The sequence below is a fragment of the Xyrauchen texanus genome, chromosome 4 (assembly GCF_025860055.1).
Source record: "Xyrauchen texanus isolate HMW12.3.18 chromosome 4, RBS_HiC_50CHRs, whole genome shotgun sequence".
NCBI lineage: Eukaryota > Metazoa > Chordata > Actinopteri > Cypriniformes > Catostomidae > Xyrauchen > Xyrauchen texanus.
In genome coordinates, this window is record NC_068279.1 from 53,838,760 (window position 1) to 53,850,804 (window position 12,045).

At 38.4% G+C, this 12,045-nt stretch overlaps 1 protein-coding gene across 3 annotated transcripts in view; it reads right to left on the reverse strand.

Annotated features, from left to right (window-relative positions):
* Window positions 1–12,045, reverse strand: part of LOC127637737 (astrotactin-2-like) — a 749,824-nt gene that overhangs the window by 393,696 nt on the left and 344,083 nt on the right. For all 3 annotated transcript variants that reach the window (XM_052118989.1, XM_052118979.1, XM_052118998.1), the window contains 2 exons: window positions 3,497–3,581; window positions 2,982–3,056 (listed from right to left, as the gene is read on the reverse strand). In XM_052118989.1, coding sequence (XP_051974949.1) covers window positions 2,982–3,056; window positions 3,497–3,581 — 160 coding nt within the window. The remainder of the gene's footprint in view (window positions 1–2,981; window positions 3,057–3,496; window positions 3,582–12,045) is intronic.

Below are 12,045 nucleotides of genomic sequence, written 5' to 3' on the forward strand. Positions count from 1 at the left end.
TTTGAAAACTGGTATTTTAGATATTTAACAAGAGACAGAGTTTAATTGAGAGGGCATATTCACACTGGGTTTATTTCAGGGGTCTGGGTCTGGTGGATTTTGGCTTTTACATTTCTTGTCAATCTCAGGATTAGATTTCATTTTGGTTCCTTTTAGTCATAGGGTTTCATTGCACTTTTCCTGCACCTTGTTGTTGTTTTTTGGGACCCTGACCACCTAAATATCATATAATATTATAATTTCTTCACTTCAGAGACTGTTGTGGGTAAAACAAATCCCAGGAGATCAGCATTTATAGAAATACTCAAATCAGCCCGTCTGGCACCATCAATCATGCCTCGGTCCAAATCACTGACATCACATTTTTTCCCCATTCTGATGGTTGATGTGAACATTAACTGAAGCTCCTGACCCGTATTTGGATGATTTTATGCACTGCACTGCTGCCACATGATTGGCTGATTAGATAATCACATGGATGATTGTGGTGCTAGACGGGCTGGTTTGAGTATTTCTGTAACTGCTGATCTCCTGGGATTTTCACACACAACAGTCTCTAGAATTTACTCCGAATGGTGCCAAAAACAAAAAACATCCAGTGAGCGGCTGTTGTGCAGATTGAAACACCTTGTTGATGAGAGAGCTCAACAGAGAATGGCCAGACTGGTTCAAACTGACAAAGTCTACAGTAACTCAGATAACTGCTCTGAACAATTGTGGTGAGAAGAATATCATCTATGAATGTTATGCTGAGATGCGAGTTGGTGCTGTTTTGGTACAATATTAGGTAGGTGGTTTAAATGTTGTGGCTGATTGGTGTGTAATATATATATATATATATATATATATATATATATATATATATATATATATATATATATATGGTTCCAGTTGCTGCCAATAGACTGACTTACATTAGGTGAGATTTGGATACAGTATTACATTATTTAAGAAGAAGAAAAAAAGCACTCAAATTCATCAATATGTTATTTTTACATTCTAAAGGTTGTAGTAGGCTGTCAGTGGTGTGAATGCATAACTTACTTGATGAAGTTTAATGATGTTATTTATAATAAAGAAAATAATGCTGTATTTATATAATTGAACATACTTGGAAAATCTAGTTAGCAGCCTGTACATTAGCAGCCAACTACAACCTTTAGAATAGGCAAATAATATATTGGTTAATTTCAGAGAATTTTTTTAGTTATTTATTTTCTAAAATAATTGAACACTGAGAACATATAATTGGACATGCTGGCAAAACTTAATATGCAGTAAGTCAGCCATCACACTGGAGCCTGTTGAAACTTTTTGAATATGAAAGTCCTTTTTCTAATTACAGTGTTTGTTACGTTAGAACGTCAAGTCAGTTAACTGAATGCTTGGACACCCCCAAAGTTTTAGCGCAGAGGACTTTTTAGATGGTCCCTTAGAGACCGTAGGAGGATATCGTACCTTTAACTAACTTTATGCATCATTCTTTTTTTGCTCTCTAAGTTCTAAAGTGTCTCATTACAGTTTTACTGAGAAAGAAACCAATACAAATGATTCCGTTTTTTAGTCAGTGCACTTTTGCCATGGATTTTGAAATAATCAATGAGCCAATCATGAAGAAAGGGCTACAGTAGGTATTGTCCACGCAACCGATCAAGTGAGAAGATTTTGTTCCTACTCTCTCCATTTCGACTGAAGTGTTTTGGTGTTTTCTGATTTGTTATTTTGTTTTCTGCTTAGCTTTTGTGTTTTATGATTTTTTTGTTGTGTCTCAGAATTTTTAGCTTGTTTTTGGATTTGTCATTGTGTTATTAGATGTGTCTTTTCGTTTTGCACTTCACGGCAATGCTATTAAATGGTTTGCTGCTGCAGGTGTAACGTTTGCCAACATAATCACACGGGAAGTCTGCATATTGTTTCCTACAGTTTCAGTAACCTTGGATCGGACACATTATTTAGATTCACCGGTTTGGGTTTTGGGGGTTTAGTTTATAAAATATGCATTCCTCTTCACCGTATTACATCCTGTACGGCTGAAAACAACTTGCTTTTGGCACCCCTCTGTGGACATTTCACCAACAACACTGTCACCGTGGACTCATTTGTCCACTGGGGGCAGTGTTTAGAATGTCAGTAAACAAACCGGTTTTACCTAAAGAAAAGTCAGCCAACTGTTTCCAATTTCGCTGTGAGATCTGTCTGTTTCCACTCTGTGCCGTTTCTGCAACGTTAAATAGAGCACATCACCTGTATGATGTAATTTTGCATAAAAATTCCAATTATGAAAATAAATGGTATCGATACTAGGATCTAAAGTATCACAAAAAAATTATATTGCAATATATCAATAGTATTGCCACAGACCTAAAAAGAACCACACCACAGTTGAAATAAAATAGCTGAGCTGGACTCTAGCTCTAGTTTTGAGTCATGGTGTATCACATCCCTCACTCACAATAGCAAAATATCAGCATGCATCTTTCAGACTGCAGATAAGCTTGCATGAATCCTTGTGACGGGTCACATCAAATATGTTAAAAGTAGAAGCTTTTCAGACTGTCACGTCTGCCAGACAGAAACACACAGAAATCCTAAGTGACATGCTGTGGTTTGTGACTGGTTCTTGTCTTCTGTCTATGCCCACCATGATTCTGAGAACATGAAAAATAAATACACAAAACCACTGAACATTCACAGTGGCTTCAGACCTGGTTTTAAAATGGAAAAAGGCTCTGGAAAATGCCTACTTTTCTATGTAGAACATGCCTGGGGCAAATCTGTTCCACGAATCCCTTAGTGCAGCCCCCCAAGGCACTCTCTGGTGGCATGTGTTCAGTATAAGGCTGGCTGACAGCAAAGGTGAGGGGACGCCCTTTGTGGACTCTTACGCCCCAGGGAGTGTCATGTTCAGTAAGGGACCAAGGTTTGGAGGACACACAGTTCTGCAGGCATTCTAGGAGATCTGGATTTAGAGTTGTGCTTACCTGAAAATCTTCTCAGGAGCCTGTTCTCCTGTGACAAGGTTGTAACCTCGCTCCAGGTTCGAGTACGGCCATGGACTGTGGGTGAAGCACACAAAAAAAGGCTTGATGAATATGAGTTTAGTTGACATTCTGAAAATGAATGAAGGGAAAAGTAATAATAGTAATAAAACACAAGATTTGTACATATTCCACTACCCTACTCGAGAGGAATTGTACTCTAACAGTGATACTTGGCTTCGAAAAAGTTTTAGTTTCGGTCCCAATTAGTGTAAAACCGTCCCATTTTTTATTTATTCTAATTTCAGTCTGGATCCAAGAGCCAAAGTTTGGGCCAAATTTTCTGCTGCAATTTTAAAAGAACAGCTGTAAGTTTGAGCAAGTTCTTTAACATGCACAGAAAGAGTTATGATGAATCTAATTTGTCTCTGTAATATCAGTTTTCCTCTTTCCCCACTCTGTCCTGGCATTTATTTGCCCCGTTTGAAATACTGACAAAGTTCCTTTGCAGCACTCACCCCTCATTACGGCCCCAATCGGTGCGAATGCAGAGATGTTGATGCTCGGGGTCAGGAGCGTAACCCTCCAGGCAGCTGCATTCACCTGTAGAGGACATGACACAGGGACAGATTATGTTCAATTATCCCTCTGGCAAAAAGATTTGGCACCAAGCGTCGGAATCTATCTACACGGGTTCAATCAAAACGTTTTCTAGGATCTGTACACAAGTACACAGTCATCAGTGGGAATGAGTTCAGAAGATTGACAGGTGAGAGCTGGTTGTGTTTATATCAGTGGTGGGGGAAAATCAAGTCACTGGTGCTTTAAGATTTCTTCTTAAACGATTCTTGACACAAATGTAAAATGTAATTTAAAATGGATATTACATTATCACAAAAAAAAACGCATGTGCATAGGCCATGATGCTTCATTTGCAGTACATTAAAATATTAACCGTAAAAATAATTAAAAAAAAACTCATAAGGTTTCCCAGTTGTGTACCTTTTGAGATATGCAGTATTTATAAAAAAATTATAAAATTTAGTCAAAATCAAATTTAGCCTTTATCTGCAGGTTTTCTTTCCATATTTTACTTGCTAGGCATTCAAAAATATCACAACGTTTTATGGTTGTTTATAATTGTTGTGGTTATATTTTTTTGTGTCAGTTGACCATGGTATTCACAAATTGTTTGAGATTTTTTAATAATTTCCCTCATTTTAATTAGAGAAATAATATGGCTACTGCACTTAATACATGTGTAATGTGACAAATATGGTTAATTTATGAACACTGTCAGTTGTCAACCCTCTGACCGTATAAAACATAAAAGTTTATGTCATCAGTGTTTATGTTTAATGTTTATTTATCATAATGTGTCATAGGGGGGTAGGATTCTACAGAGAGAGGGTGTGTCATTGAAGGGATGGAGACTGATTCAGTTATGGCCGGATGTTAGCAAAACATCTGAAATCCATATGGTGCTTTTAACCTTGTGCAACCGAGGTTTGAATTAATTTAATTTCATAATTTTAACCTCATTAAGATTTTACATTGAAACCTGCTTGTATCAAAACTGTAACATCTCTACATGTAGTTTCATCTGATATGCTCTTTTTTCAGTGAACAGCACACTGTTAAACACAATGATAACAGAGCTATGGGCTATTTTCTTCCCCTTAGAAATCCTATACTCACTGTGCATTAACATATTGAGAATCTGTTGGTGCATTCCAAGATGGAAGGCTGTACATTTGAAAATAAGGTGCATTTCGAACTGTTCTGAGACCAGTGCAGTCATACAACACACTGGAGGTTAAGTTATTTACTAAAGAGGGAGCAAGGGAACGTCCAATATCTTTCCTATGCAGCCCAGTGTATTCACTCCTAACATCCAACCAAAAGTTCAGTTTCAGGCTGCAGATGATGTTTGGATCACTCAACATGTTTAGAAGACATGGGACAATGGTTATCAATATATGGATTCAGAATTTACAAGGCTAAACATGGTTGGCAGTGATTGGATGATGCTGGGCATTATATTGAATTCATTATGCTAATGTCTGATTGGTAAAATGCTTCAGCACTGGCTATCAATTGTTTGTTTGACAGTGCAAAGAGAGAACTTTGAGATTATGTTGTCAAAGTGGAAAACATAAAAATAAAATCAAGTCAAATAATTGTTATTTTTATAGTTTTTATTTGTGCTTTTACCAAATCACATTGTTTCCAAAGCAGCTTTACAGAAAATCTGCTGTAACGTCTGTAACAGCTTAAAAACATGAATAACCAACACTCCTGGAAAAGCCTGATCTCACAGTGAAATCAGAAAGAGGACAGTAGGTCGACTTTTCTTTAGCAAAAATATGTTTATTGAAATTGAAATACTGCCCCAAGTTGCCAAAGTTGTAAGTGTTGTAGGGTGTATTGGCACGTGTGAGCTCCATTTATGACCAGGAGAGGTCGCCAAAAGCTATTTGTAAAGTGAATATATATATATACACACACACACACACACACAACAGTGAGTTATGTTCCTTGAATCTGATTGGACTAGAGACGTTCCATGAGCACTGATGTTTTGACACCATCAGCACTCTGACGCTTCACTGTGTGACATCACTCCACTTGTGTTCATGCAAATCTAATCTAAAGTGTAAGAACAGTACATGTTTGAGCTTTTTTTTTTATTTATTACATATTTTAGCCAGCAGGTGGTGTGAGAGTGAATCTGTCAGCCAGTGTTTATATAGAACAGCTCTTCGTGATCGCTCATATTATTACTACACTACTAAAGCTAGGAAATAGCTTAAAAAGAACAACTTCAGCATTATGGCTCATCACAGCTGAGAGACACAACAGACTGATTAATTACACAATGGGTGCTGTTTAAAATGGTGGAGGACATTGCGGTTTCTATAGTTATAGACACTTGCGCACCGGCTATGTTGAAATAGGGAGAAATACCCCCACTTGGATGCTATTTTTACACAGAGAAAGCTGATCTTCAGAAAACTGACAGCATCTCTGCTTGGGAGTGGACACAGGGGATTGTACATGCTCCATCTCTCACTCTCTCTCTCACACACGCACACAAATCCATCCTTGTTTATCCAATAAAACACATCCATCCTTGTTTATCCAATAACTTGTTAGAAACAGCACAAGCCGCGATACTATTTCTGAAGTGAACTTTTTGAATTACTAACGGAGGCTAAGACGCATTATTTGTTTTGAACCAGCAACGGCAGATTCTGATCGGTTGCGTAAGTAATGCACAGATGCGTTTTTATGACGGTACTCAGTTTTTCCAATTTTTAAAAAAAATGTACTTGTTCATTTAACTGTTGTATATAAGCGATATCACACTTGCAATCGTGTTCTATGGCCCTAAATCAGCACTGCTGTAGTAACCTGCGGCCGAATCACAGCAGTGCTGATATAGGGCCGTATCGCACTCTTGCTCGTGTGATATTGCTTAAATATTTGTTGTGATTGCAAATTTAAAACGAACATTTCTAATTTGTTAGCAAATTTAAAAGCAGTATTTTAGAATTGGTCAGATCAGCTATATTAATTGTAAAGAGTCTAAGCTTTAAAACGACACCTAATTTATGCAGATCAAGCAAGTGGTTGTTGAGTAACACCATAATATTTTTTTCTTCATTATCAGCACCCCCTAGATGTCCCGGTACCGGGTCGCTCCGGGTTTAAGAGAGGTTGGTAAATACATTCTGCACATTAAATTAGTGTTGTCAAAAATAACGGTACTCCAGTACCAAGTCGATACCAGAATTTCTGAAGGTACCGGAGTCTGCCCGGTACACATGCAGAGTCGGGAACTTTCGAACGCTCACACTAAGCAAAAGATGGTGACAAGCAAAGCTGCTGCGGAGTCTCAACTGAATCTTGTTGAAAAGAAAAGTGGAAAAAGCCAGGTTTGGAAATTCTTTGGATTTGAGTCTGATGAAAAGGGAAACATCATAGATCAGCAAAAACCTATTTGCAAACGCTGCTTCGCAATTTTGTGACGAAAGGAGGAAACACATCAAACTTAATAAAGAACCTGAAAGACAGACACCCGGATTTATCACAGCAGTTCATGACTGACGGAGGAGAGAAAGAATTACAGATCACTCCAGATGCACTCTAAACTTTCACAGCTACATCTTATGTAGGTCCCAAGGTATTAGAAAAAAAAATATATAAAAAAAAAGTAAATTCAGAAGCACTCTCGTTGTGGAGCCGGAGCTCTTTAAAGGAAACGCCCCAGCGACGGCGTTACATCTTAAATGCGGTTATATTTAATGTGTTATACTGTAGCTTTATTAAAGTTTAAATAATACAGAAGCAGATCACGTTAATAACGTTCAGTTTTGTTATAATTCAAAAATAATATAGTTAAATGAAAATGTTGCTCAATGGTTTATTTTTGTTCTTAGTTCTGCTGCTGATGTTTTGTTAACTTTGTTAATAAAAGAGTGTTGTTTAGTAACCTGTTTTTGTGTTTTGCTTTGGTGTTTTTGAAAATGGTATCGAGTACCGTGAAATTTCAATGGTATTGGTACTGACTACCATGACAACACTACATTGAATGACATGTAATATATATACATATATAGATACAGTGCATCCGGAAAGTATTCACAGCACTTCACTTTCCACATTTTGTTATGTTACAGCCTTATTCCAAAATTAATTAAATTCATTATTTTCCTCAATTCTACATGTATATTGACAACGTGAAAGTTAGATTGAAATCTTTGCAAATTTATAAAATAAATAAATAAATAAAAATTAAAAAAAATCACATGTACAGAAGTACTCACAGCCTTTGCTCAATACTTTGTTGAAGCACATTTGGCAACAATTACAGCCTCAAGTCTTATTGTGTATGATGGTGCAAGCTTGGCACACCTCTCAAGCTCCATCAGGTTGGATGGGGAGCGTCGGTGCACAACCGTTTTCAGATCTCTCCAGAGATGTTCAATCGGGTTCAAGTCTGGGCTCTGGCTGGGCCACTCAAGGACATTCACAGAGTTGTCCCGTAGCCACTCCTTTGTTATCTTGGCTGTGTGCTTAGGGTCGTTGTCCTGTTGGAAGATGAATCTTCACCCCAGTCTGAGGTCCAGAGCACTCTGAATTAATCTTTCCCTCGATCTTGACTAGTCTCCCAGTTCCTGCCGCTGAAAAACATCCCCACAGCATGATGCTGCCACCACCATGCCTCACTGTAGGGATGGTATTGGCCAGGTGATGAGCGGTGCCTGGTTTCCTCCAGACATTCTGCTTGCCATTCAGGCCAAAGAGTTCAATATTTGATTCATCAGACCAGATAACTTTGTTTCTCATGGTCTGAGAGTCCTTCAGGTGCCTTTTGGCAAACTCCATTCGGGCTGTCATGTGCCTTTTACTGAGGAGTGGCTTCCGTCTGGCCACTCTACCATACAGGCCTGATTGGTGGAGTGCTGCAGAGATGATTGTTCTTCTGGAAGGTTCTCCTCTCTCTACAGAGAAATGCTGGAGCTCTGTCAGAGTGACCATCGGGTTCTGACTAAGGCCCTTCTCCCCCGATCGCTCAGTTTGGCAGGGCGGCCAGCTCTAGGAAGAGTCCTGGTGGTTCCAAACTTCATCCACCATTACTGATGATGGAGGCCACTGTGCTCATTGGGACCTTCAATGCTGCAGAAATGTTTCTGTACCCTTCCCCAGATCTGTGCCTCGATACAATCCTGTCTCGGAGGTCTACAGACAATTCCTTGGACTTCATGGCTTGGTTTGTGCTCTGATATGCCCTGAGATATCTGTGGGACCTTGTATAGACAGATGTGTGCCTTTCCAAATCATGTCCAATCAACTGAATTTACCACAGTTGTAGAAACATCTCAAGGATGAGCAGTGGAAACAGGATGCAGCTGAGCTCAATTTTGAGTGTCATGGCAAAGACTGTGAATACTTATGTACATGTGATTTTTATGTTTTTATTTGTAATACATTTCCAAATATATCAAACAAACTTCTTTCACATTGTCATTATGGGTTATTGTTTGTAGAATTTTGAGGGAAATATTGAATTTAATACATTTTGGAATAAGGCTGTAACATAACAAAATGCGGAAAAAGTGAAGCGCTGTGAATACTTTCTGGATGCACTGTATATAGTATAGCCTAGTATATACAGTATATATGTTTGTTGATTGTGAATTCTACTAACACATGAGCAGATTTATTGTGCAAAACAGCACACACGGACAACACTGGCACGCTGCCTTCTTGAAGATTCTTTCTTTATGTTTTTAAATGATGGTGAAGATTCGACAAGCATTATTCTGCAGACTAATCTCTGATTGTCGACTCACTTTTGCTTTCATTAAAATTCCTCTCTCATCTCATGAAAGGCCACATGGGCAATTTTCTGATTTCAAGGTTCATCGCTTGGGAACGAGGGAACAGATATTGTTGTTGAGATGAATATTTCCTGGTGTTAGACTATTCCAAGGGAAGCAATTTCACCTGTGGACCTTCAGAACAATCATCATGATTCACTCCCACAGAGATGGATACATGGAAACACATAAATACGATTGAGAGAGAGATCATGGTGCTGATAAACCCTCAACACTATGAAATGACACAGACATTTTGTCCTCTATTAGTTCAGCGTGTGGGAGAGAGAGAGAGAGTACAAACTAGGAATATTTATAGCAGATGAATACGGGAGGCTTGGCCAGTTTTATTAAGTCATGAGTTACAGATATATTTCTGAAGCAGCCCATGAGAGACGAGTCTAGTGCAGAGAATCAGAGCTGATAACCTTGCGGTTTAATCAAAAGCTGGTTCTGGGGTGAGATTGGGCTGGCAGTGGGCCCGGATGGTTGAATGCTCTCTCACAGAGTCAGTGTGTGTGCAAAGACAACAGCCTTCTATTGCCAATTCTCCACACAGTGAGAAACAACTGATAAGACTTGCCGCAGCTGCAGTCACTGCAGTCACTGTAAAGATATACGAGCATACAGCAATGCTCAGGGCATGTTAATAATGACCAAAATCTTTCACATCTCTTTCTCATCGCAATTCTGTTATTAAGCACATTTAAAGGAGGATGACTTGTTCAATATATTCCAAGTCCTCTGAAGTCATCCAATATCATGTGAGGAACAGACCCACATGAATAGGTCATTATAAATCTGACAGTCTCTGAATTTGCAGAATGGAGAATGAAATGACAAACCAATGGCATTGCACATTTTGGTGTGCAATGCCCCCAAAAACATCAGCTTGCACAGCCAAAATAATTTTTTATTTTTTTTAAGGATGCTAAATAATAGTAGGGGAGTATTAGGCATTGATGTGATATTGAAATTGCAATACATTGCCATTGGACTTATTTCATCGAATAATGAATTCAGAGGCTGTCTCAGACTACATGCGAAAACACATGATGAAAACATGACGAAACAAATGTTCACTTTTAATTAAGAATGTTTCGGCAAACTAGTTTGGCTTTCATTGCCTTTATTCATAACTGTGAGTGTCTGTATGAGGAAAATTTGTTAATTTGTGCTTTTCCTCTCTAAATAGCAATATATTATGTATATTTTTATATAATTATGGAATATTTAGTGAAAACACTTTGACAGAGACTGAACATGAATTTACTTATGATTATTTGTTCACAATGTGTTTTAGGCCTACACCATTAGATATCTGCCTCTGAATACAATATAGAATTTATTTATGTTTCAATTACTGTTTCTGTAAATGTTCCTGATATATGATATGCAAATATATTACACATAATCAGCGGTCTACTCAATGTTTGCATCAAGTCAAATATGATGTTATCCTTTATACATATTGGCTCATAATTAATGTATTAATGCCGAATTAGATACATGTCTGACCCGCTCCCTTGGAATTCCGGTGTGGGTTAGATGAGTCAACGGGGAGTACCGCACACGCTATGACCAACAGGTATGGAAGCTGGGCCATCTTTCCTCTCACACTCTGCGGACCAAGGGAAGGCAGGCCGCAACAGAAGTCACCGCTCCTTCGTGTGCCGGAACCTTAAGAGGGGAGCACGTGCAGCCGTCGAACCCTGTTGATTCCTGGACCATACAGTGCTTTGGACACTAACCTTGTGCTTCACAATCGGAAGCCTGCAGACTAGTTAAGCCAGACATCTTGGCTGCCATGTCATCAAGCACCGTTGAAGGCCATCTCAATTGTAAGGACCCTTGGAAGGCAGCCTAGTTTCTCAGCCTTTGTTCGGCATATTTTATAGGATGCATCAAGTGCATATTTCACTGCCTTTAATCACACACAATCTATTTCACATGTCCCAATGCATTTCAGTAATGCATCACTGAAAAATACTTAAGTAGTAGTATTACAGTAACTTATTTTAAATTTACTTAAGTATCAAAAGTACAAGTAAATTGCATACATTATGGAACAGCTAATTAAAACTATCGGAACTTGGCGGTGCTCATCATTTACTTACTCTTACTCATGCTGCAGTCTAGATTATATTCTTCACAAATGAAGCTGCTCTCAAGAGTGTATTAACTTATTTGTCCAGCAATGTCACCCCCAACAGTGCCATTTCTGCTATTATTGCCATGTTTTATACATTATTTTCTATCACCTGCAGTGGGTTTAATGCAGCTTGTATCTTATCTCCCGCTCAGACATTTGACTTTCACTGGTTGGCTTTCTGCTGGATTACAGCAGCAGGAAATGAATTTAGATCCTGCTTTCACTTTATGACAGCTCATCAGTGCTCAATGTTCTTTCACACACTTATGGTCTGAAGTCTGCAAACCTGGAGCTCTCACGGAATGTCCCGTAGCCAATAAACAAATACTGTATAGTCAGTGTGTGAAGAATCACAGTGGCTCTGTTTCCTGTGTTTTATCTCAGACCTCTTCTGTAAATGTGCTATAGTCCATAATATGTGCTAAAATGTTACATGACATATGATATTTTGAGAATCTAGAATATGGAGATATTGAGTCTTTAAAAAGATATACCTGGACTGTGTGCAACTGTCATTTTTCCAATAAAA